The 27519-nt window shown below is 36.9% G+C and overlaps 3 protein-coding genes across 4 annotated transcripts; 1 reads left to right on the top strand and 2 right to left on the bottom strand.

The window, feature by feature from the left end:
* The first annotated feature begins 928 nt into the window (after positions 1–928).
* On the top strand, positions 929–20834 carry LOC111328733 (dixin). 2 transcript variants are annotated; one of them, XM_022933221.2, is made up of 15 exons: positions 929–1223; positions 5858–5978; positions 8290–8412; positions 8641–8875; positions 9276–9690; positions 12919–13096; positions 14129–14388; positions 14962–15060; positions 15508–15609; positions 15758–15859; positions 16726–16806; positions 16944–17010; positions 17847–17940; positions 18665–18773; positions 19309–20834. In XM_022933221.2, exons 1-15 carry the CDS (start codon positions 1059–1061, stop codon positions 19417–19419), a joined length of 2262 nt encoding a protein of 753 aa, XP_022788956.2. In that variant the 5' UTR covers positions 929–1058; the 3' UTR covers positions 19420–20834. The 2 variants fall into 2 exon arrangements, with proteins under 2 accessions (XP_022788956.2, XP_022788957.2); XM_022933222.2 differs by lacking the exon at positions 929–1223 and adding an exon at positions 5472–5759.
* A 150-nt stretch (positions 20835–20984) lies between these two features.
* Positions 20985–26896, bottom strand: LOC111328734 (out at first protein). Its single transcript, XM_022933223.2, has 4 exons — positions 26646–26896; positions 25920–26054; positions 24998–25169; positions 20985–22179 (listed from the first exon to the last, which is right to left on the bottom strand). The coding sequence occupies exons 1-4, from the start codon at positions 26853–26855 to the stop codon at positions 21887–21889; spliced, it is 810 nt and encodes a 269-aa protein (XP_022788958.1). The 5' UTR covers positions 26856–26896; the 3' UTR covers positions 20985–21886.
* On the bottom strand, positions 22193–24988 carry LOC148727602 (uncharacterized). Its single transcript, XM_088726691.1, has one exon. It carries the CDS (start codon positions 23860–23862, stop codon positions 23044–23046), a length of 819 nt encoding a protein of 272 aa, XP_088582817.1. The 5' UTR covers positions 23863–24988; the 3' UTR covers positions 22193–23043.
* Positions 26897–27519: the final 623 nt, after the last annotated feature.

The following is a 27519-nucleotide window of genomic DNA, read 5'->3' on the forward strand; positions in this document are numbered from 1 at the left end:
GCCACCCGTATCCCCAGCAACTCACACAGGCAATGATAGCCTGCTCGCTGGTTATATAGAGTTTGGCTTTTTTGTTCGCTCTTCTGAATTTTGTAAAGAAATAACTGAGAAGCTGGCTCGCTCAGGGTAACTCGAACGGTGGGGGGGGGGGGGGGGGGAGGTTGTCTCGGGTACCTGAGACCATATAAACGGGGTCTAAGCCAATGAAAGCTCTTGAACTGTATTATCCAATGATCCAGTTTCTTATGTTAATAATAATAATAATAATTAGAAGGTGCAGAGAGTCAAATGCGCTTTCTAGTCTTGGTGTGAATAAACAGCTGTCTCTCCCCCTTACCCTCCACTCCCTTTTCAGAAAATTTGGCAATGTGCACGCGATTGATTAATGAAAATATGTTTTCCTTCCAGGAGAAAATGCAATCGCTTCGAATAAATGTTGGCGAAGAACTAAACGTAAGGAAAAGAAAGAAAAAAAGCGTGGTAGCTGATCGATTGATGGCATTTTTTTAGGATGACCTTTATGAAAAGGGCGATCGACTGGAGACTATCCTATTAATTACTGCCAGTCTGTTTTGAGTAATTTTTTTGAAGAGATCTTGGAAACAAGCTTAAACTAAATTGTCGCTTCTAAAACCATACGCGCCCACTTGCTGTGAAATGCAAGACGATCCCTAAAGCCGCTTTTGAATATTTCGAAGACCATCAAAATATTTTCATAGGAGAAGTCAATTCAATCCCCTTGTTTTTCTAGGTGCTTGAGAAAAGTTTTGATGTTGACATAAGTTTTTTTTTCCAGTTGTTATCTCTTCCGTCTTAGCTTTGTTGGTCTTGCTTCTGCAGAGAGTTTCGTGGACGCACCCGCAATCGTAGCCAAGCATTCCCATCGAAGTTATAACGAGCGTGTATCGACTGAATAAATTATCTTTCGGAATTACAGTAATAGTTTCCTGTTGGTAAGGCCAGAGGCACACTAGCTAAAACAAGTTGAATATCGAGCGGTAAATTATAGATGGAATGTCAGAATACGACAATACTATGAGGAAAGACATAACGACAACATGTATAATTTCCCAAACGAAGCTAGTCGACCGGTCCCTGTTGCTTCGCCGAGCAGTGCAAGAAGCAAATTGAAGAAAGAAAGCGGTTACCATGTAGAAAGTTGGTCTTCTTCGCCTTTGACTAGAGAGACGCTCAAGCGAAATGCGGAAGAAGGCAAGAGAGAGGTAATTAAACGAATATCTAGCGTTCTTTCTTCTTCTCTGTAAAGATCACAATTCTTGTTTATTGCGTGAACGCCATGCTAAAACCGTTTCCTGCTGGGGCTTTGTCTCCACGGTTGATGAATATTCGTTGAACCATGTATGATACCTGTATACGTGTACATGTCCTATAAAATGCTACAGTTTAGATGCCGAATAATTCTCACACTTTCTGTATGCAAAGTCAGAACCAGTTGTTGTTGAGTAAGTGACTTCTTTCAGTACCAAATCGCTAGCTACTCATAGAAAAAGCCGATATCAATAGTTTAAAATTATATTTCGGAAGGTTACTTGCAGTGCAATTAAAGGAATGACAGATTTCTTGGGCAAGTATGCTCAACTGGTAAAATCGAATGGAATGATAACTGATCAGTGTTGACATTCTGGATTGTGTTAAAAATGTTGCCAACCGTGTTCGCTTGTTAATTCTCGTGTAACGCGATCTGGTGTTAACTTGTTTGGAATTTTTTAGTGACTAAATGTACTTTGAAGTTTCTGTGTGAATAATTTCACTTTCTCGGAAAGCGAAATTTGTCTGTGAATGTATCGCTTTTCGCTCAGAACAGGCTCCGACAAAAGGTTATCCTGATCCTAAAGATATTCTTCAATTTACCGACAAACTTCGTTTAAGTACACGTTTCCTCTTCTTTGGGATGTAGATACTTAAATTAAAAACCCTAGACAAGTGTCTAAAACGGTATTAAAAATAGCCGACATGAAAATTTTCTTTTTTTGGTACAGCACAGAGAGGTGAGATAAAATTGCTGATGGAAATTTAATTTGATTGAAAGACAGGTAACAGCGGAGAAGCCGTTTTCAAAATTGTCAAGGACTTGTTTTTGTCTAATGTCAACTTCATGTGACATAATTGTGGTCAATGTAAACAAAACTGAAGATCAAAGGCTCTAAATGAAGTGTTTGTCAAGCCATATATGCTAATTTTATATGATAAGGCACCTGTATAACTGTATTGAGGTAACTGTGATCCATATTTTATTTTCATTCTGAAATCTTCTGAAGGTTGTATTTTGGAAGGAAAATTGTGAATACCATGAGACTTTGAAATTCATCTATAATTTATATTGGTAAATGAACCCAAAACTTAGCTTTAGTTAATTTTTTTTCCATTCCAGCGGTAAACATTACTAAAAATTTAACTCCATTTTATCCAAAACAAGAACCTTTACTTGAAAAACTAAAAAGTATCACAATTGTACCAGTCCATATGATTCAGTACTTTTTCTCCTGAGTATTCAAATGCACAGTCTTTATAACTAAATAAAATAACAATGTAATTCTGTATACTACTCCTTAAAACTCAGTACAACTACATGCCTTGTGTTTGTAAGTCAAGTGAAAAATTGTGGATATTGATCAGGGCTCAACGCTAACTTTTCAACTTACGAGCCAAGTGGCTTGTGACAAATTAGATGTTACAACAATTTCAGTTTGTTTACCAGCCAAACTGGTTAGTGGAAATAAAAACCACAAGCCAAAACTGAATTTCTACTAGTCTGTGGCTAGTTGGCCACCGTAAGTGTAGAGCCCTGTTAATAAAATCCATTCTCTTCTCTTATAATCACAAACCTTCAACCCAAATGTTGTTATACAGAGGAACTTAAACCCTGATTAAGTCAGTGAGCTCTACAGAAGTGGTAAAGGGTACTGGTAGATTATGAGACAGAACATAGAGTGCATGGACATTAAAATGGCCTGAGGATTAAATACAAGTGAAGAAATGATCCCCTCAGTAAAGCTGTGATCAAAGAAATTGAAGAAAAGAAGCCTTTAAAAAATTCAGCAGGCATCTGTCAAAACCATAATTTTTTCAAGTTTCTTTTCTTTAATTTCTATATAGCAGCTTACCTGTGAAGATCATTTCTTTGGTTTAAAGTAAATATATTAAGGAATTTTTGCAGTTACAGAAGAATGAAAACTCACACCAATTCCTAAGAAGTTAGCAGGTTTCTTATTTTAGCCAGAAATCCAGTAACAGCAAGCAGTCAATATCTTTTCTTTTCATTCACTTTATCTAACGATGAGACCTGAATGTTTAAAGTTTTGGGTAAAATTGTAGTAATCTTCTTTACAATAAATTGTTTCTCCATTCAAGAAATAGAACTTAGAGTTCAGAGTTGGCACCAAAAAAGTTTTTAACCCCCTAACTCTCAAGATTTTATTGTTAATTCTCCCCTCTAGCTGCTATACTTTTCCTTGTTAGTCAGTTCTGAGAATTAGGTGTTAGATCAAGATAACAATGGCCACATGATAAGTTTTGATATTCTCATCATTCCTATGCTAAATAATGTAGGATATTATAGGGAGAAGTAACATGTTAATCGCTTCTGGGAGTTAAAGCATTGAAGGGGAGAATATTGTGTCAAATACTCCTCATATGACTTCACATTGGTTTGCCTTATTTTGTGTTATTATAATTGTAACTATACAAGAGTTTAAGAACACAGTGTGCTTTATTAGCATTGCTTCAATGCTAAATAGTATTTGGACATTTCATTAAAATACTCGGTAATCCAAATATACAGATTTATCTTAAATAAGCTCTCATCATTTTTGCAACAGCTCATTTTAAAATTAGTGTTATATTCTACTCTATTTTAAAGAGAACTTCCCACAAATGAGAAATATAAAGGAACTTCCTTGGCATTTCTTAGAAAATATAAAAAATTTGACATATAAGTGTTATTAATTTTTGAGTGCAAATCCTCCAAACCCATTTCATTTTCTACCTCTGTCTTGTTTCCACGACCATAATTGCAATAAAATTAAATGAATTTGGACTGGTTCACATTTTAACGTATCACACAGAAGGAAACCAGTCTAAATATACTTAGCACAGCAACCAGATTTGTAATCTCTGTGTCACATCAGATGGGAACTTAATTGTGTTGTAGTTGACAAATCAAATCATATCAATGGTGATACTTTTCTTTGATTCAACTTCCAGAAAACTTCTGAGCTTTTCAGCTGGCCAACTGCATCAGTATGTTCACTTTTCTGCCTGAGTAACAGTCAATATTTAGAATCACTACTTTTGAAAAACCAAGGTGGCCTTTTCCTTGACAAAATCTTGCTCTTCTCTCAACCTCTCTCAATTAGAATGGATGCAATTTTCTTCTTTCCTAATGTTTTTTTTATTTTACTCTCAAGGAGTCCAGAAGTGATAAACTTAATTTTTACGTATATGTGCACGATCCTTCGCAGTAAAGCACTATTTGAGCAATAGTGAAGATCAGACCTGAAAAAAATTTCAGGCCTGTACGGGATTCGAACCACTGACCTCTGTGATACTAGTGCAGCGCTCTACCAATTGAGCTAACAAGCCAACTGGGAGCAGGCCATCAAATTAATTCGACATAAACCCGTAGATGATAAATCAGTGGTTCGAATCCCGTACAGGCCTGAAATTTTTTTCAGGTCTGATCTTCACTATTGCTCAAATAGTGCTTTACTGCGAAGGATCGTGCACATATACGTTTCATAACCGCAGTTCATACATATGTTTCATATGTTTGTTGTTGTTTAAACTTAATTTTATTTCTAAAAATTTCAATACGTACTTAATACCTGTCATTTATAAGTGTTTTCTTAATAAAATTCTTAATTCTCCTCACTATTTTTGACAAAATGTTTATGTATCAGAAGGAAGATTTGCTAAACAGATCTTGGGACTGTGGGGTGTAGATTAAGAAAAAAAATTTATTTTTTGTCTCCTACCCCTACTTAAACACATTCTTGTCCCAGCTAATTATTAAGTATCTGTGAATTTTTGTGAACTACATGCTACATTCAGCTAATAGCTTGAACTAGACTTATTCCATGAAGCTTAGGCCATGAGACTAATTGCATTATCAACATTGCAAAAGAAATTTTATGTAGCATTCAAATGTGTGAATGTTTCTGTTGTTAAGGCCCTTGTTGAATTTGTTGTGGAGATTTGAAGAAAAAGATTTGTAGATTCTATTGAAATTTTATTGTAAAGTGAATAAGTTTACATAAGATTTTAATTGTAATTGACCATATACTTTACGTGAAGTTGTGATTTTAATTAGAAAATCTATCTTCTGTCACTTTCCAATTGTAGTGGTGCATGCTTTCCCTTGTGGGTTTACTTTCGTGGTTTGACTGTCTTTTCCATTCCTCCAATATCCATTATTGTTATGCAAAATTTGATTCTTTTAGAGGCAGTCAACCATAAACAGCAGCCCTGTATTACCAGTCCAACTTCAATTTCATTTCTTAGTTTGGTTCCTTCATAGTATTTCATTTTAAGTTGTCTGGATTTGAAATGTTTCAAACATAATTTGAATCCAGAGACGAAAAGCTTCTTTGTGAGTTTATTATAATGCCAAGCATACTGGTTAACACTGTAGTTTTCTTAAGTGGATTTCTTAATGGTGAACAGAACATGTCATAATCTGTGTGTAAACAAGAGACAAAATGTCTGACATGGAGAAAAATCATTCTGAAGGTCTATTTATGGTAAACAGTTTTTGAGTTGTTGAATCATTTTGTATGTGTTAATTACATTTGTTGAGTTTTCTAACATTTTATTTTCTGTCTTTAACTGTCATTATTAGGAGCAATACGTTGCGTGGGTGAATTCACAGCTTAAGAAAAGACCTGGCAGCCGTTTTGTTCGCGAGATCCCACGGGACACGAGAGATGGTGTAGCTTTGGTTCAGCTTGTGGAAGTGTTGGGTAAGTTCTCGGTCTTTCTTACTAATTTTGATTTCATGCACTCAGCTTAGTTTCATACACTTCATTGCACTGAAGTGTCAGAACACTGTGATACCTGAGTTATCTGGTGCAAATATTGACTCTGCTATTAACAACTGTCACCTCAACTTAATCAAAGACTAATGAACAGTATGCATCCTTATGTGCATAAAATTGTAGCCCTAGCTAAGCCCATTATAAGTCAAAATTAGTGGTGTCTGGATCCAGTTTCACTGAAAGGACTTTGAAATATTGACTCTGCCATTAACAACTGTGATCTCAACATAATTAAAAACAGTTACTAAATAAACAGTATGCATCCTTATGTGCACAAAATTGTCAGTTAAGCCTTAGATAAGCCTATTATAAGTTAAAATTAGTGGTGCCTGGATCCAGTTTCCCTGAAAGGACTTTTATATTCTATTCATGTTTTCCTCTACTGAATGCATACACATTATTGTATTTGTTATTATTTAGGCCATTGGCAAAATCAAATTTTGGAGTAGTTATGGACAACCAAAATTAACTTAAAGATTCATCATTGCTATGGTTAGACACTTGGTAACTAAATTTGTTTGGGAATTGTATAATCATGATCAAGATACAAATTGTGAATATAATTATTATAATAATAATATCAAGTGTCTGTGTTGGTCTGACCTATTAGTGATAACAACTGCCAAGTTATAAATTGTCAGGTGTTAGGGGTAAATTGCTGTTTCATCACTTGTGGACCACCAAATGTTACTACACATTTAAAATTTTGTCCTGATCAAAACTTTCTAAGTGTTAGTATTCCTTGATGTTATGAAGTGAATTCTCAAGATCCCTAGCAGGAAAATTTTGTTAATCATTCAACAACTGGTGTAAAAGTAGTTTATTTAGACAGATTGTGATGCTTGAATTTTCTTGTAACAGGGCTTGAGATTAACAGTAGCCAACTAGCCACTGACTGGTAGAAATTCAGTTTTGGCAAGTGGTTTTTATTTCCACTAGCCAGTTTGGCTAATAAACAAACTGAAATTGTTGTAACATCTAAGTTGTCACTAGCCACTTGGCTAGTAAGTTGAAAAGTTAATGTCAAACCCTGTTGTAATGTGTATTTTTTTCGTTTTACTACTTGATTAGCAGTTAAGACTTGAAAAACAAAGATTTTCAGTTACTCTGCAAAAATCCACACCCCACCATAATTCTAAAGTGCATTCAAAATGGGCACTTGATAATCCCTCCCTATTGATATTTTTACATGGACTTATGACTCAGCATGCTAAATTGATCTCTCCTAGATAGTGAATTTTAAAAAAATGCTTTGATTTTTCACATTTGTTTTGACTGTCATCAAACCAACTGTAACACAGAATAACTGCATCCATTGGCATGGGTCTGTGCCAGGTGTTTTCTTTTCCTCTCTGTAAAAAATACTACTGTGCAGTAACTTATTTTTAAATTAGTTGATAGTTATATAGTGGCCACAATGGGAATATATGAATAAATTTGTAGTATGGTCTGCCGAGCATGACAACTTTGTTATCATTAAAATACTCTGTCTAATGTGTTAGAGCCATGTATGCATTGAAAATGTAGCTTTAGCAGGGATAAGAAAGACAAATTATTCATGAAAATCTTGTTAATAGTGAAATGAGTTGTTACACAGAGCAGGATCGGATCAAATCATTTGTTTGGGATTAATATAAAAGTTTTTGTAGATCATACTGAGGAAAAATGCAAGGAATTCAAAAAGAGTGTTTCAACCAATTATCTCATACTGTGACAGTGAATTTAGCAGCTTGAGTTGAGGAGTATTAATGGACCTTTTAACCCTCGAGAGGGACCAGCATCTAATTTCTCATTAAAGTAATAATGCTGAATCAGCCATTAATTAAGGCAACAAGAATGATCAAAGTAAATGATCGCCAATCTGAGAAGATTGGGTTGTTAAAGAAATCCTCCTCATTAGTACCAAAGGAGAAGTGTAAAGGTAAGTTTGAAGAATATCACGGTTTCTGATGTTAGGGTGTACAGGGTTCATCAGAGAGTTTTTATTGACACTTTGTTATCATTATTTTATGAACTTGAGAATAAATGAAATCCAATTTCTACTGCAATATATGTTGTGCATCAATTTTCACAAGGAATTTATAAAAAGGGTTAACTTAAAGTTCCTTCATCTACATGGTGACACTTTGCACTGTTAACTCAAAACTGCTTAGAACTGATTCTATTGTTTGGGATTAGTAAAGGGACTGATTATGTAATAAATTTTTTTTACTTGGTTGTTTTCTTACTTTTTCAGCTGGTGAAGCTCTGAAGTTTGATGACTCTCCAACAATGTATGCAGCTAAGAAAGAGAATGTGGACCAGGTCTTACATTTTATGGCCTCCCAAAGAATTAAAATGAGACAGATCTCATCAAAAGGTAAGTGAAAGAGTGACAAACAGACTGAAGTCACTCACATTTTAGGCTCCAAATTTATGAACAGTTGGTCGGTGGGTTGGCTGGACTAAATTATTCAGTTTCAAATAAAGTGCAGTATTCTGTGACCTCACATTGCTGGTCAAGGACTAGGTATGGCAATTAGAATGATCTAATCAGGGCTCTGAGGGCCATAATTATGTCTGATGAATAGAGTTTTCTCTTTTTCAGAAATTGTGGATGGGAATGTAAAAGCAACAATGCGACTTGTACTTGCTCTGGCAGCCCACTTCAAACCTGGAAGTGTGAAGCCGACTTCACATCAGAGTGGTTCACCTTCACAAACCAAGCTCACTCGCAGTCCATCTGCTGCAGCAGCTGCGGCTGAGGCTGCAGCCGCCATTGGTGAAGCTAGCAGGAAGGCGGCAAGTGCTGGTCGTCAAATACACATGCCATTCAGGCTCAGGTAATGAAACAACCATTACATCAATGGCTGATCATTCCAAAAATAGCAGTGGTGAGAAAACCCTTGCAAAAAGCATCCTGCCGGGTGTAAGCTCTAATTCTTAGCCATACTTATAAAATTGTTTTACTGAATGCCCTCTTGGAGTATCAGTTTCATTTGGAAGGCACAGATTTCTCATAAGCTGGAAATTCTCACTATTTTGCAGGGGTGTTGAATTTACCACTTACCAAGGTTAAGACCCACTACCCAAGGCTTAGCCAGTAGGATTTTCTTCTCATTGCTCATCACCAACAAGTTCTCTTGTTTTTTAATAGAACACAAATAGAAGTTTCCTATTTGTGGTCTCTCTAAAAGGCATTCTAGTTATTTCTAATGTTTGCACTGGTCTTTTAATTTTCAGAAAAACTCCAAAGAACTTGCCTGTAATACCAAAGATGGAGCGGCCTCCTATTGATGCCAGTCCAGGGAGCAGCCCTTTACTTTCTGCTTCACCCCTTAATACACCATTAAACAGAACTCCTATTCGCAAGATCAGTAGGCCATCAAGTGCAGAATCTAGACCTGATAAAGACAATGGGTCAGATGGCTCCAATGTTAGCAGTGCTGCTACCACACCCAGACTACAACATAGAGACCTGGCAGCACTTCATTCCATGTCTGATTCTGAGTCCATTTTATCCAAGGATGTGGCCAGAAATAGCCATTCCAGTACCTTTCCAAATTTTGAGTTTCTGCAGGAAGTAACTGAAGGATTGGAGAATATGGAAGATGAAACAAACAGCGTAAAGGAAACACTGTTGCATTTACAGAACTTGGTGAGTTTGGTTTGTTATTGTGGTCTTTTTGCTGCCTCAATATTTTTTGTTGTTTAAGAATTGAGAATTTTTTTTGATGTGAAATTGAACTTGGGGCATAAAAAACTGACAAAAACCACCAAGTAGTTTAACCCCCCTTTGTGTACCTTTAAATTAAAATAATTGTGACCTCTCACGCGAAAACGTACACTAACGGCTATCCGTTCGAAGGCGTTTTGCCATTCACTTGCCGTTCACCAGCCGTTCAAAAAAATTTGCATCCGTTCGCACGGCCAGGGTTACCCGTGCAAAAGAAAATAGCATCCGTTCGCACGTCTTTGGTTATCTGTTCAAAAAAATATAGCATCCGTTCCCGCGGCTTGGGTTAACCGTTCAAAAAAAATAGCATCCGTTCGCACGGCTTGGGTCATCCGTTCAAAAAAATATAGTATCCGTTTGCACGGCTTGGGTTATCCGTTCAAAAAAAACTTGCATCCGTTCGCGCGGCTTGTGTTATCCGTTCAAAAAAATTTGCATCCGTTTGTACTGCTGGTGTTATCTGTTCCAAAAAACTAATAATTATTGGTTCAGCCGGTTACCCCCTGGGAAAAGTAATTAAAATTCAAAAGTTTGCACAGCTGGGGTTTCGGTCGTCCGTTCAGAAAAATTCTCAACTGTTGTTCATCAGTTCAGAAAAATGCTTAGCCGCATAAACAAGTTCTATAGCAGACGTGCTTTGAATTTTGCAATTTTATCTTGGAATATTGTTTGAGAAGAGTTTGTTCTGAGAGGTCTGAGGGCCTCCCCTTAAGTAAGATCTTTTTTTTAACACCTTGCAGGTGACAGGAACTAAAGTGCGTATTCCGAAATGCTGTTTAAAATGAGTACACACATCAAGGATTGTGTCTTTTTCGAATTGTTCGACTTTGTAGATGTAGGTGTCCTGGAATGTTGTTTCCTTATCGGAAATTTCAGCCGTCAACTGAAATGAGCAATCTGTTCCTGGAAGTTTATAACAATTTTTTTTTATAACAATTTTTTTTTTATAACAATTTTTTTTTTTTGTATCGATCGTTACATCATCTTGAGTGTTTTCAGCTTGTGCCGCGCGCGTTGATTCGATCGTACATCAGTTCTTAAGGTTCAGTGTTGTAGCTGTTGCGGGTCGTTTTCTTCTCTTTATTTCAGTCTTAAAACGAACGATTTCACGTGGATGGAAGCGCATAATCGCATTTACTTTTCCTTGCTCCGTGTTCTAACGGATTTGATTTACTTCTGCGTGCCTTCATTGTCCGGTGTTATTTTGGCCCTCGCCCTATATTGTAGGGTTTCTGGGCATTTAGGCCTTTTACCGATGAACGTGAGCAAGCCACTAGCCAACGCTTACACTTTGCCAAGTCTCGCAAAGGTTTTGGGAAAGGAATGAATACTTTCTTCCGCTATTCCTCTTACTCTTTGATTGATTTTTGCCATTTATCGGCATATCTTGAGTCTGTCTTACACTCACGCCAACAACAGTGTTTGGTACCAACCATGCCACTTCCTTTAAGAATGCTAACTCTTTTTAGTGAAATTTCCTGTTGTTTTCTTTCAATACTACAGCTCTCGCCGGGACACTTCATTTGATTTGGTCGCAATGTTTGTCTGAGTGTGTGTGGGGGGTCTCATAGGATATCACATAAAAAAATATATTTTTAGTTATAGTAGAAAGCTCTCTTGAAAAGACGTAAGTTTCAAATTGATGAGTCAAAAAGCCATGCTTGGGAATTTTTCTAACAATAAAGTTACACAAGCCGCGCGGCATGAGGACGTGAGAAATTTACCATTGAATAGGTTATTGTTTACGACTGAAAACAATTATGCAAATTTCGCTTGTGGCAAATGTTATGCTTTGACTAGTGTAAACACCGCTCGTTCTTATTGACGCAAAGAGATGGTTTCGTCCACCTAAAATAACCTTAGTTCTCTGTATCTTTGTTACTGGTAGATATTTAACGAGAAATGTGCACAGGAATGTTTGATTTTGAACTTTAAAAAACAGGTTCTGAGTTAATGCCGGAAATGCAACCGCAAAGTCGATATTCAGCTGAAAATTGAATGATGTTTGTTTTCTTTGCTCTGTGTCAAAGTAATCTGGTTGTTGATTTAAAATGATTGTCATCTTTACTAGTTCAACCGTTCAAAAATTTGCCACAGCCGTTCGGCCGTTCACCGTCAGCCGTTCAAAATTTTTCTACAGCCGTTCAGTCGTTCACTGTCAGCCGTTCAAAACTTTTCCTCAGCCGTTTACTGTGAGCCGTGAGCCGTTCAAAAATTTTCCACAGCCGTTCACTTTGAACCGTTCAAAAATTTTTTTCAGCCGTTCAGCTGTTCACTCTGAGCCGTTCAAAATTTTTCTTCGGCCGTTCAGCCGTTCATGTTAACCGTTTCAATCGGCTTGGCCATCCGTTTGTCATCCGTTTGTCATCCGTTCACTTGCTGTGCGTTTTGCTGTTCGAACAGATAGCCGTTAGGGTACGTTTTCGCGTGAGAGGTCACAATTGGTAGCCACCTCTGTCGGTGACATCATCCAACATGAAGGTGTATGATCATGACCAGTAGAAGTTCTGCCCCATTATCCTCCTCATTAAAACCCTTTCACTCCCTAGATTTAAATATCAATTCTCCATACTGTCATAATTTGAGCTCCGAGTGTTTGAAGTTTAATCAAAGATCGATCATCCCCTTATTGATTCTTTGTTTCCTTTCATCACCTTTCTTCCAAACAATGTACTGATTGTGTGAAGAGAAATTCCTTTTTTAGTTACTTCTCAGAGTATAAGGGTTAAAAATGGGAAAGTACCTCAAGGGTGTCATTAGGAGCCAGTTACTAGCAGTCTGCCATCTATAACACCAATCTGCTGCTGTCTGTTTTGTCTGTGAGTAGGCTGCTGTGTTTCAGTTTCTCTTTACAACTGCCTATTACACCATCAGCAGCCACTCATTGAACAAGTTTTTAAAACCTCTCTTCCCATGACTATTTTGAAAGACCAAGGGACCATGATTTCTTGATAGGAATTTCAAGATGAAAAAAAACACACACATAAAAACAAGAATTTTGACTTGTTAAAAAAACTTTCAATAATATTATTCAAACATCAAGTTGTTCATATAAAATTATTTTAAAGACCAGTGATCACTATAAGCCACCATTTGCCAAGTCTTTAGACATAATGGAGAAGTATGATTATTTTGTGGGTTGTTTTACAGTTGCTGGAAGGCAGAATGGAAGAGGATGAGATTCCTGAAGAGTACTGTGGCCTTGAAGGTTCAACAGTCCAAGAACAGCTGACGATTGTGAGCAGTCGACTTGATCAAAGAGAGGCTGAGTATGATGTCCTGAAAACAGAACTTAACAAGACAAAAGAAGAGTGTATTAACTTACAAGGTTTGTGTCAATCGAATTTGTTCTTAATTACAAGAAACCTGTTGCATGCACAGCAATATGTAACTTTCTTGATACTTTCAAGCTGTGACATTGGCCTATTAATTCCTGTGCGTATTGGCAACTGAAGTCAAACACTGGGTAGAACTCATGAGAGAATGTAGCTTGTTAGTCACTTGATAGTGCATTACATTTACAATGACAAGTGACAATCCCTTTTAAGTTTTGGTCAACTTCTATTTTTAGACTGTGTTTGTTTATGAAGTTGGCATTGAGTCTGTTGTTGATTTCCATCCTCACTCCAAAGATTTTCCATTGATTTTGGCCTTTTTCCCCTTTTTTTTTCTTCACTATTCACAAAAACCAACACTGCAAATACTAAATTAACTTGGGAGGTGCGAATGAAAATCCTCTCAATGAAATTGGTTTCTGCTAGAATCTCAACATTGATTTGTTTTATGTTCCCTTTTTTTATTTAAGCAATAGAGCACATTTTCCATGGCTCTATGACATGATAAAACCATACTTAGCTTTCTCCCAACACCCCAAGTGGCTTTATCACATTTTATTATAATAATTTATGGCTGTGTCTCACAAGGACTGGGAACTACCGAATTCACAAATTTGATTGGCTGAAATCGATATTGAAAGCGGTCTAGATTTTCCCATCTAGACCTGCATCTAGACTGGTCTAGAAAAAAGAGGTACAAAGAATATAAAAAATTGGCACAGCCATATAATAAACATCTTTATTTATTAACCGAGCTAAGTCGGTGTGTATGGGAGAATCTTGACCTCAGTCGCTGGTACAGACCTCACTGCATTCGGTCTGTACTGGCAACCTCGGTCAAGATTCTCCGATACAGACCTTCTGGTCGGTTAATAAGAACTAAATAAAGCCTGGAAAAGCACCCTATTGCTTTTTTGACATAACTAGTTACTTACAGGCTCCTTATAAACCTGATAAAACATCCACTCTGAAACTGAATTGACCAATCAGACAATGCTTACAGTACTGTGTTCATTATGTTATAGGTATTAAGTCAGGATTGCAGTCAAGACTCAACCAACAGGAACAAACCATAATGCAGCTACAGTCAGAGTCATTAAAGCATGAATTAGCACAGCAACAACATGGGTCAGAAGTAGCACAGTTACAATGGCAACTCGCTGAGCGGGACAAGGAGGTGTCTGCCCTCAGGAATGAACTGGTAAGAAGAGAGAAAACTGTAGATAAACAGAGGATGGAACTTGAGGATGCTATGAGGCACATAGAAGAACTTCAATATGCACAGGTTTGTTCATTGTATTAACCCCTGCTTGAACTTCTAAAACAAAGTTAATGTGAGCTTCGCACTAAATATCCCTTCCCCTAACCCAACATTAACCCTAACATGTTCTCAGTTGCCATTTTTTGACTAATAGGGGAGGGGTAGGGGGCACAGTTGCTCAGATACTCATTTATATTTATTTTAGCTCTTGTCAACATGATATTAACAAATTTTCAAGTTTGAAAATGACAAAAATTCACCAAAATAATTATTATCTGGAGGATGTTGAACCAGACTACAAGAAAGAGTATGGTATCAATAGTGTATGTATGACTCACAGAGTCGCATTATTTTACCTCCAGTGAAACAAAGATCAGCATGATTTTCAGACATGAAAATTAAATTTTTCCACTGGAAACAACTATTTGACAGAAGAGGCTTTGAAAAATTATCAAACAAAGGGTTGTCAGTTTCTAAGCTGTTGGTATTAATCTCCTGCCCAGCTTGATATTTTTGTTTCTGCTTATAGAGATTGTTTTGAAGAATGCTGTATAGTTACTAGCACTTAATTTGAAACTGATATGTTCTGTATTATAGGCAGGGACAAGAAGAAAAGCAGATGATCATTTTATAATTGAATTACAACAGAGGATCAGAGACCTACAGGAGAAGCTTGATTCTGTTGGTGTGCATGAGGTAAGAAACTGCATGGGCATTTCACTTAACTATTATGTAGAGGGTCTTCACTTGTGTTTATCTGATGGCTAGGTGATTTTGGTACTTTTTTTGATTTGATGCCATGGCATTACTATTAGGTGCTGTTTGATGTGTGAGCAGTGTTTATTTTGAAATCATATTTCTTCATTCCCTGACAATAAATTAAGTAAAATATTAGTGGATGTTTAGGAATTTTATAATTTTGGGTTATTGAGAAGAACTGAACCCCTGAAAAAACCTGATTGTTTGACTGTTGGCCAATTGTCAGTACCTTGATATCTTTATGTACTTTTTTTTTTCCAGAAAAGGATATACTGATTTCAAAGCAAAGGATTGAATTGATGCAGAAACTGTAGAAACCAGTTTACTTCTGCTAATCAGTTGTTTTGGAGTGTTGCTCATTATATTATTTTCATATGATTCCAGACCACCTTGTCAGCCCGAATTGCCACGCAGGATGAAAAGATGGCATCACTAGAGAACAAGATTTTGAATCCTCGTGAGGCAGTTGCTTCTCATGGACTGAAAGTGAGCTTGAATAATGTTTGCCAACTGCATTCTGTTCACTTAAACAATCATTTATATACTGAGGAACAATTTATTATGTTTGTGGTTAAGGATGTCATTTATTTCCTTTAATTAATTAAAGATTGATGTCCTTTTACTTTGTTGACAGAGATCAGAAGAATTGGAGGTGGTGCGCGAAGCTATTGAAAGTCTACGAAGCTGTTTTAGACCACATGACCCACACCACCACACCCTTGATACATTAGAACAGGTACTTGTCAGAACTTTTCTTTCCATAAAAACCTTTCTGTTACACACATTAGAGCACATTGATATTGAGATTGTGCTAAATATAAATGACTTATTATCACAGAGACTATTATTTCAAATTTCTTGTCATTTATTTTAAAATAATTTTATTGCATAAGTGTCAGTGTGCTTTGCAACTCTTTGCTGATTGGGGAAGAAGAGGGACATAAAAAATTAGCCAAGAGAATAAAATTGTGTAAAAATCTCGTCTTTGGGTGTTAATTGGTTAGTTTCAAAGTGTGTAAGGGGAGTTGGAAATGAGGCGTTTAAGAAACAAATTCAGGCAAGCAGTAAAGGAGACAACCTGAATGTGGGAATTTCAATCATGTCGTAAAACCCACAACCTTAAGATACATGGCTACTCTGCCTGGTATAAATTCATGCAGTCAATTATCTATCTCTTGGGTGTAGGAGCAGGGTTGTGGTTTTAAATTAAGCTGATTGTTTGGATGTTTCTTTGGCCATGAATGCAAGGATATCATGGAGCCAGAGATGTGGGTTGCTAATTAAAATTACTTCTGGGGAGAAAGTAGGTACTATACATGTGTACCTGCAGCCTGGTGCATGAAAGCCAAGAATGATGATTTTATCGCATCAAGAAGTCTCTTAGTCAAAGAATGTTTTGGGCTTGCATTTAAATGTACTTACTAATTTTAGATATTTTTGTGTTTTACACAAAATGTACATGGAACATTTAACTGACAACAACTATTCACTTGACTCTGATGATGACTTGTTGAAACATCACTGCCAACAACAGTCCTTTTCAGGACTACACCATAGCACACATTTTGTATCTGATCAGTTTTTTTGTCCTTTTGTTTCCAGAGAGTAATTGCTGTTCATTCTTCAGACCAACAGTCACACCCTTTTAATTCTGATACTGAAAATGCAAATATCAACTCCAAGGTAAAGATACCCCACATGTTGAAAGCAATTATTTTTACCAGCAGTTTTATATCCTGTCAGTGGTAGTATTTTCAGACAATTTTTTGTATTTGACATAATCTTCAGTCTTTAGAGTCAGATTGTTTCTCTTTTTTCAGGGGGTGAATGGATTTGAACATAGTAATGGATACAATGGCAAATCACTATTACATCACAGGCAGTTAGGTATGTGATTAACAATAATCATTTTTGTGCTGGATACTTTAAACTGCAGATATAACCATAAACACTGGAGATTGTTATGCATCAGTGGTCACTGCGTTACATTGTAAAGCTCACTAAAGGCATGAGTTTTAGACACGATGGTCAGGCTGTAACTGATTTGTGAAATTCTCTATCCTTAATTAACACCCTAACATCAATGTGCATTATTTCCCATACTTTTCTCCATTAGTCAGAGTATAGTTTTGTAATTGTGCAGTTTATTGTGAGTACATGTAGCACATACCCATAAAGTAAAAATAAAAAAATTAGAATGAAAATATTATCACAATACTTTTCTCGATACATTTCTTAAGGTGGCAATGAGTAGCATTAAGGAGGTGATGTGGCTGAGTGGTTAGGGTGCTAGACTTGTAATCCAGTGTCCCAGGTTCAAGTCCTCCACCTGACCACACTGGATAAAATTTATCCAGTGAGTGGTCAGGTGGAGGACTTGGTTTCCCCTAGTTCAACTCCTCGGCTGCACTCTGTTAATAGCCTACTGGTCTGCCTCTCGCTAGTGAGGATTTTTAAGCACTTAGTCAGTCTACATTGTGGCTGAAAAGCCCCTATGAGGAGCTTCAATTAATCATATATTATAATAGTATTATTATTATTATTTGATTAGCAATCAAGAGCTTCTTTAGTTGGTGATCATTTCCTTTACTCCTGTGACCTTACTGCTTGATTCAGGGGTGATATTGTAAAGAGAAATAAGATGCTAGTCACTCCTGAAGTAGTTACAGGTCAAAGGGTTAGTGGTAAATATGTTATGTGTTGCCAACATTTTTCTTATTCAGAGAGTATTGCGAGGGAAGCTTCAGGAATCAGCACCAAAGTATTATATTTCACAGAGAAAACTGTCACTCCATTCCTTACATCAATACCGAGAAGGTTCGTAATGTGACTGTTACATATACCTTATTAACCAAGCGCGAGGGCCGTACTGGGAGAATATCGGCCTGAGGCCTTGACAGTATGGACTGAGCGCAGCTCGGTCCATACAAAAAAGACTGAGGGCCGATATTCTTCCAGTACGGTCCCGAGCAAGCTTGGTTAATAAGAGATTTATTATACAACTGAAGCTCAAAGGGACACAAGAGCGGTTTCATTCAGGACCATTCGGGACAGTGCCCAGTCCAATACTTAGAGAATATTGACAGGCAATAGAGCATTTTGATTGGTTGATTTTAGTTATTGGCCATCTGACTGCCCGAGTCATGTAATAAACTTTGTTATTCTTGATATGCTTAAGGATTGTAAGCAAATTGTGAGAAACTGAAATTTGCCAAATGTATGATATATTTATTATTTAAAATAAGTTAAAAATTAAAAATTGATCAAGGGGCAGTATCATTAAGGAATAAATAAATAAATGATTTAACAATGGACATCCACTGGGTGGCTATTCTTGTCCACTGTTCCAGATCAAATTGGAATTTGGAATGTTGGTTTTTGCGGAGGGAGGATAACAGGGAGAATAGGTGGTAACACTGAAATGATCACATAGTATGAACAGTTAATAAATTTATGCTTTGTCATCATTTGCAATTACATTTTTCCTTTCTTGTGGAGTTCTGAAGCATCAGTTTCATTGAAATTTTTTCTTTCATTTCAGACTTGGAGAAATAACTTTGGGAGACTTCAAGGAAGCAATTGACAGACCTGGAATGTTTCGTTATCACTTCAAAGCTTTAGATCCTGAGTTTGGAACAGTTAAAGAAGAGGTATGTAAAGGGCTATTAATACTTTGACCTCAGAGGTGTGAAGACTGACCAGTGTTTATGGTATTGTAATATTAAGTTAGCATAAAAGGGGTTAGTTTCACAAAGGAAATGTGGTGCTCTGTCGATAGGGGTATTACAAGATAATTTGGTTATTATCAGCTGATTTGGTAACTAAAGGTAAGTAAGCCAAAAAGCTGATGTTTTTAGGGTTAGCCTTGTTTTGAGTGTTAACTCAAGGCTGGGGCTAACAGTCAATACATCACTTTTAGAAACTCTTTGTAGTGGCCAATTTACATTTTCAACTCAGTTAATAAAGCCAAAAAAATATCTTGAAACTTGCAAAGTCTACTTTGTTCAAAAACCTGGGGCTTGCTGATTGTCATGTAAACAAAAGATTGTGCTGTGAAGAAGAAAAAGACTTATCAGCAGACAGTAGATGACTTAATGGCAACCAGATGTAGTAAGTTTTGTTTGTGTTTAACTGGAATCAACTCACAAAATTTCATTGTAACCTCCACTGCTTCCTCTTTGGCAGGTGATAGATGATGGAGACATAGTACCAGGTTGGGAAGGAAAAATTGTGGCTTGGGTAGAGGATGATACAGGACAAAAAGCTCTTTCTGGCTACCAAGACCAAATGACGTGACAAAATGATGCATTGAAGAAGACTAGATTAACTGTTATTAATAATATTGTGTATATCAATTTCAAATATGACTAGGACTTACAGATGAGTTCCTGAAACAGTGTACTATAAAATGGATCCTTTAACTGTAGCTTTGTTTTGCTCTCAGTGCTATTTGCTTATTAAGGATTAGTTGCTACTTGATAAAGTGAGCCCTGAAGATGGATCTTTATCTGCATGAGCTCTGCCATAGAGGTTAAAACTGAACCCCTTCTCTTATTTAAGAAGTCATTATTTGGCCTTTTTTCTGATAGTCATATTTGGAGGCCTTTTTGGTGAACTGGTGAATGTGGAGATCCCAGAAGGAAGGAAACTGTGCCCACTTCTTGCATCAGACAATCTAAATGTTTATGGCTTGGATTCTTGGAATTGTTATTAGTGGTTGTCCATAAAGGCAGATATTTTGTCTAAACAAAATACTATGACTATAAAATAATTATTGAATTGCCGATAGTATGGGTAAAAAGCTTAGTATAGACCACTTTCATAAATGGCTACTGGATTAATATTCTTTTGTTTAAATTTAAGTTAGCCCTTCTGGCCTCGCTTGAGATAATGTATTCTTTTGAATTTTGTACTGGAGAACAAGGCCAGAAGGGCTAATTTAAATTTAAACAAAATAATATTAATCCGGCAGCCATTTATGAAAGTGGTCTATTATAGGGTTCATTTACTTATTTATTATAATCACTCAGTTATTAGATGGCAGATTATATTACTATTAATAATTATATGTAGATATCACTTCAAAGTATGCATACATGTTTAAGGTGTAAAGAAATCATGATATTTTTTTTTTATTTCAAGAGTTTCTGTTATCTTTTGTGGTTGACTGGAACACATTCACATGTGCACATAAATTTAAACCAAAGCCTTTCTGTGGGGAGGTTGTAGAATTGAATTTTCAGATTCAGTTAGTAAAACAGCAAACAGCAAATGGCACATTAGTGGTGAAGGAGTGAAAAAGTGGGTTGGGTTGCTTTGTGTGAAAAACTAAACACCTGTGTTTAGTTGTATAAAGGACAGATAACTGGCCATTTAGCAGATAGGTGTTGATGAAATGTACTGCGCTATCCCCTGGATCGAGGTTTATCTAGCTGGTGAATGGCATTATCCACTCTTCTAACACAAGCAGGTCTTGGAACAGGTTATTTCAGATCCAGCCAGAGTAAAAGAAATTAAAGTTTGGTTGTGCAAACTGATAGTTACAAATAAGCAATATTGTTTCTTTTACATAGTTGCACAATATTTCTAGTTGTAGCAATGTTTCAATTGTAGAAATTAGATGTTTAGAAGAGCTTGTCACAAAAAAGTATGTAAATATTTATTGTTTAAAGGAAATACAGAGGATGTAATAAAAATTGTGGTTAGAATTACATTGTTGAAACCCTGATAACAGCTGACTCCTGTCAACTGGATTTTTCAAGGGAATATATAAGGTTTGCATTTGGGACTGGGGTAAAGTAAGAAATAAAATGACCTGAAGAGGAAAGAAAATCTTCCATTAATTCAGACAATCAACATCATCTATTGAAAGTATAAAAATTTAATATTAAGCTTTTTTTTCTAAGTACTGGAACTTTTTATGGTGAAAAACAAACCCAGACAAGGACTACACCATTATCAAACTGAGAAGCCAACAAAGTTTAACCAAGAGTTAAAATTCAGTGATTGCTAAAATTGCCCTCATTTCTGTTCAATCTGGTTTTAGTCTGTTCAATCATGTAAAGAACTAGTTTCAGGTTGTGCAAGAGGCATTTGAACAGGCTTCCATTATAACAGTAGAAAAGCAGCTGAGAAGCAAGAGTAAGGCAAGTGAGAAGCTTTGAACAACTTGATTAGCTTGCTAGCTAATCAACCTGTAGGTTGGTGACTTATAACTCAGTGCTCTGAGAGCTGACTAATACCTTACTCTAGTGCCAAAGGGGACCAATAATCTACTTCCATAGCATCCTACTCAAAGTACTAAAAGATTCTACAAGTGCAGTTTAGTATTCCCTGCAGTCATTTTATTTCTCTACTCCCCAGAGGAAATTGGCATAATGGCGTCATGACTAGCAGGGTGCATAAGCTGTAAGGGGAACAAACTTTAAATTACTGAGACAACTTTCCTTTTGTATCTGCTCAAATACCAAGTGTAGTTGGCCTGCATCAACTTACTATGTAAAAAGAGAGATTGCTAATTTGCTAAACTATTCTAAATGTCACCTTTGTCCTATCTGAATGGTCAGTAATGGATCTGGTCCTACTATACAGAAAAAATCTGAGTCATTGATTCTTTGAAAATTCCAAGCTCGGTGTTATAAATACATTTACAAAACACACTTTTGAGTGCCAACAATATGATGCACAAAACTAACAAAATACCTGTAATATTTACACTGATAAAACTATGAATATTTAAACTGTAATATTTAAACTGATTAAACTATGAATTTGTATCCCAAAAGCATTGCCGCCTTTCCCCAACATAAAAGTCAAAGTCATAGCATTTTCCACAAGTTTTGATTCCACAACGGTACTCTGTTGGTTGGCCATTGTCATCTTCTCCTTGGCAAAGCTTCAAGTGGCAGGGGTACCAACTTAAACATATTTCTACTCTACAGATGCACTCAGCACTCAGTTCTGGTGTATTTTTACATGGTTTCAGCACCTTTGTAAAGCCAGTTTGATCTTGAGATGCCAACTCAAGTTTATCAAGATCCTCTCGGGTTGAATTTCCTATTCAAAACAAGGATAGCAGTTAAAGTGACTGGCCTATCACTGTGGGGTTGTAAACAACAAAAATAAAAATGTGAGCCTTTCTTTTTGTTCAGTTTTGAGCTACTAGTATGTGCTATTTGTGTTAGGTACTTTAGTTTTATCAACTGAGTTGCTAATGCAAATTGGTCACCGTGAAGAGCTTCTAGAGTTGACATTTTAAGCATTAGCCCTTCATCAGAGCAAGTGGAGAATACTGCGACAAAGGGCTACTTAACAATTATTCTATGAGCGCGCGTTGGATATGAGATGACAATTAGCCAGCGAGGCGCATAGCACTGAGTTGGCTATAATCATCTAATATCCAACAAACCCGAGTGGAATAATTGTTTTATTAAAAAGTGCCCCCAAGATAATCTTCTCGACTTTATTTTGTAAGAAGAAACTGGATGTTACAATGTACAGATATCAGATTATGGTATATTGGCTCATATACCATAATGGCTGAGCCAATAAAAAGTCTTGAATTGCATTATCCAGCAATCCAGTTTTTAATAATACTCTTTGCAGTGGCCAGCTATTGTGAAATAGAAATCTCAAGTTGATAATCTAATTGACTTTTAGCCCCTAAAGATACATTAACAAGTCCCCCTTCTAGCTGCTTTTCACTTCCTCTGTAAAAAAATCAGGGAATTTTATGAAATTTAAGAATAAATATTAGCGAGAAAAACACACAACGTTTCAATGACTCCATGTCATCATTCTCAAGTGAGAAGAGAATAAAAATGAATTGTTAATTTATACTGTACGAAGGTGACAAATGTAAAAAGTTTTTTAAAAATTTAAATAAATAATTGTGCGTGTTGAGTTCATAAATGTAAACTATCAAATAAATAGTTTCGCGCATATGGAATCCGATTGTTTGTTCAAAGAGGGCTTCATCTTCTTTATGAAAAGCATTTCATGAACTAAACAGTCCAGTTTCCCGGTGCACTTTTTAAGTACGTTGAAATGCTTGGTCAGGTCGGCGATGGTTTGTAGGCCGTGGTCGTTCTTTAGATGTTTGCCAATGCCCAAATTATGATGCTCATCAATACGTTGATGTAAATGCCGCCTGGTGTACCCGACATACTCTGCATCACACAGATCACATTCATAATTATATACAACGCATTGTTGGCTAACTATAGGAGGTTTACGCTCACGTATTCTGAGATCTTCACAGATTTTGCGACTCGGGAAGACGGGTTGAAGGGTGTGATTGATTTTGTCCCTTAGATCTGATAATTGCCTTTTCACTGCGTCAGCTGACTTTTGATCTTTAAAAGGCAAAACCACTCGGTGAACAGCATTTTTGTTGATGGATAATTGAGCTTGCACTCCAGGGTTTTCCGACCTAACTGAGGTGACAAAGTGAGAGATGGTGGAATTGATGAGGTGGTCGGGATGCTTGAGGTTTGTAAACATCATCTTTAGGTGATCACATTCAGATTTGAAGGACGCCCATGTGGACGACAGGTGGAATGCACGATTCAACATGGTCTTAAGTAGTGATTTCTTGTACCTTTCATCGACGTGGCTCTGGTGATGAAGCAGTAGGCCTGTGTTTGTTGGTTTCCGATAAACACTAGTTTTTAGTTTACAGCCTTTCTTGAACACTTCCATATCGACAAAAGGTAACTTGTTTCCAGATGCTAGCTCCATGGTGAAGTGTATGGACGGATGGCAGTTATTTAGCGTTGATAATAAATCTTCTGCCGCTGGTACACTTGTGACAATAGCAAACGTGTCATCTACGTACCTTCTGTAAAATTCAGGGAGCTTGTTGTCTTGATCTAGTTTCTCTGTTCTATCGAAGAGAAACAAGATCAAGACAATTCCACCATCTCTCACTTTGTCACCTCAGTTAGGTCGGAAAACCCTGGAGTGCAAGCTCAATTATCCATCAACGAAAATGCTGTTCACTGAGTGGTTTTGCCTTTTAAAGATCAAAAGTCAGCTGACGCCATGAAAAGGCAATTATCAGATCTAAGCAACAAAATCAATCACACCCTTCAACCTGTCTTCCAGAGTCGCAAAATCTGTGAAGATCTCAGAAAACGTGAGCCTTAACCTCCTATAGTTAGCCAACAATGCATTGTATATAATTATAAATGTGATCTGTGTGATGCAGAGTACGTCGGGTACACCAGCCGGCATTTACGTCGACGTATTGATGAGCACCGTACTTCGGCCATCGGCAAACATCTAAAGAACAACCACGGCCTACAAACCATCGGCCACCTGACCAAGCATTTCAACGTACTTAAAAAGTGCACCGGGAAACTGGACTGTTTAGTTCATGAAATGCTCTTCATAAAGAAGATGAAGCCCTCTTTGAACAAACAATCAGATTCCATACGCGCGAAACTATTTTTACATTTATGAACTCAACACGCGCAATTATTTATTTAAATTTTTAAAAAACTTTTTACATTTGTCACCTTCATACAGTATAAATTAACTATTCATCAAATTTATTCTCCTCTCACTTGAGAATGATGACATGGAGTCATCGAAACGTTGTGTGTTTTTCTCGCTAAAATTTATTCTTAAATGTCTAACAAAATCTAATGTCATTTGAATTTTATGAAACATCAAGAAAATGTCTTCTACCCAAATAGTTAGTCTATTCTTAATTTACATTTTAATCTGCAGTGATATCTTAAGAAGTTAAATGTCAATAACTGAACAGCACTCAAAATTAGATTTTCCACAGCCCACATCACTCTGAATATGGGGTTTAATAAACATACCATAAGCTTATGAAAAAAGCAGACTCGAATCTTATGTCACATACCTGATAACAAAAGTTTCGTATTAGCTCCACTAAAGAGCACTTTTCCAGCATCTTTACAAAGTTGATTGATGGTTCCTTCTGTTACATTTGCATCCAAAATGACCACATGATCCATGATGTGAGATTCACTATCAAGATCCTCTTCAGGAACCCTGATTGTACTTGGGTTTTTCTAAATGAAAATGTCAAAGTGAGGTTTTCAATAAGAACTGGCACCTGTCAGGGCTTGGATAGCAGTTGGCTCATCCTGCAAATTCTTACATGTTTCAGTAACATAAAACAACATGGAATGTTGCTAATTTCCCAGCCAGACCCTAGTCTGTCGCAATGTTACCCTCCCTGTGCACGTGAGTCTCCCAAAAGTCATTTACACCGTCTAGAGAAGAAAGGCACTAAGGGAGAAGTACTTTATAATGGCTAAACACCTGGCTCCAACATACAGACTTAAAAAGACTAAATACCCTTCAAGAAATTCCAAAAGTTGCAAATCTTGTTTACTAGAAAAGCTTCAAATTTTTGGAAATGCTTAACACCTGAGAGACCTCTGATTCTTTAGAGAAGTTAAGAAGAACCTTTCTGAGGAAAGTCAGTGACGATGTCTGACTGGCATGCATTTAGTCCATTTAACCCTTGACACACTAACATCAGTATATATATTCTCCATATTGTTCTCTACACATTTCCTTAGAGGCTGACAATGAGAATTGGTTTTGCAATCTAAAGCTTCTTTAATTGGTTAAGACCATGTTGCTGTCTTTTTACTAGAGGTAAAGTGTTCTACCCAGGAGCACAACTCAGAGACCTTGCCAGTTCCGAAGCAAACACCAGTACACCAGCCAATACTTCAGGCTCCTGTATCTCCCATATAGTTAGGATAAATCACCCCTGAGTCATGGAATGCAACAGTTCTTCAGGAACTGACCTGTCTGAGTTTTGACATGGCATCTGACGATATAAATTCTTCATCTTTGAGTTCTGCTACAAAACACATGGCTTCATAAGAACTCTCTGCTTTATCCATTTCACCAAGGACAACAACTTGAAATATCTTTCGTTTCTATGATAAAATATATATAATTCTTTTTTGAATATAGCAGTATTCACATATGGTTAAGAAATCTGATTTTGATTGAGTTTCTTTCTTCATTTGTTTTTTTTTTAAGGGAAAAATCAGAAAGACCTTCTCTACATGCTCCCTGAAACGACGTCTATAATGTCTCTATAGATACTACACAATTAGTTAAGAATCTATAAAACTTTAATGTCATTGATGAAAGAAACCTCGGAACTGCATTATACCCAAACAATTATCTTTCGTCTCATTAACTTAACGTGGACCATTTTCGGTCTAAAACTAAAGCGCAACCAAAAACAGAACTCACAGCTAATATAGATTATTTTGAAACTATTCAACGGTTGTCAGCACTACCTAAGTCAATAAATTTCACGAACCTCACAACGTTTCATACCGAAAGAAAGGATCAGAAAGAAATTAAAGTGGCCTCGCTCCTAAATATGCTTTGAGAATCGTTGCGTACATCACAGTAGAAATGAATTAAAAACTATAATATTCTTTGATTCTTATGGACACCGATCTTTGTAAATAGAGCTTAAAAAACCTCCCTTAAAAGGAAGCTTTGGCACATACCTGACGGAAGTCGATGTACACCGAAACGAACCTATCTTCATTATTCTTGTATTCGATGATAACGAAGTCTTTTTCGGGATCTGCGGAAAAAGTTTGCTGCACTATCTCATCATCCTTTGATTTAATGTTAACAACTAAACTAAAGCTGCCGTTTTGAACCAAAAATGCAAGGAAAAGAAGAAACGACAGCCGAAAGTGTGCTACCGCCATTAATGAGGTGAAATCGCAAGCATTGGTGACAAAGGAGTGGGACGAGCCCAATATTTCATCCTCTCTGCACAGGACAACCACTCGCTTGCAATTGCATGAATACCAATCTATAAGTCATGTAATCTGACGGTCGCTTTTTCAGCGAGAAAATGGAAATGGAAAACACACCTTGAACGTTAACATGGGCTGAGAAGCTCACGAATTCATACAAAGCGGAAATGAAGAGAAATTTAATGGCTCATAGTGGAGACCAGGAGATTCGCATTTTATCTGGGAGAGTGCGGGATAATCCGAGAGGGTTGACATATATGAGCTTGATTTTATCGGGTGATTTAGTCATTTTGTGGCTCCCGGACTGCGCCTTTCCTGTTCGGGTACCTGCAACTCTGCCGCCCTTCCCAATCTTTATCATGGAATGCACGTCGTTCTATCTTGACCCTAAATATTTACAGCAGGGCTTGCACAGCTAACCCTAACCAGATATTGCCATAATTTTGCGAAACGCTTTCCTGTTTCCCCTTCTTTTGCAAATTCCACACGAAAGCTTTGAACGTGTACTTGAAAAGGCCAACAACAAGCTTATGACTGAAGCCATTAGAAGTCAACCCCCAGTTGGCTCAGCTCGGTTGGTAGAGCACTGCACCGGTATCGCGAAGATCATGGG

The sequence above is a fragment of the Stylophora pistillata genome, chromosome 7, assembly GCF_964205215.1.
Source record: "Stylophora pistillata chromosome 7, jaStyPist1.2, whole genome shotgun sequence".
Lineage (NCBI taxonomy): Eukaryota > Metazoa > Cnidaria > Anthozoa > Scleractinia > Pocilloporidae > Stylophora > Stylophora pistillata.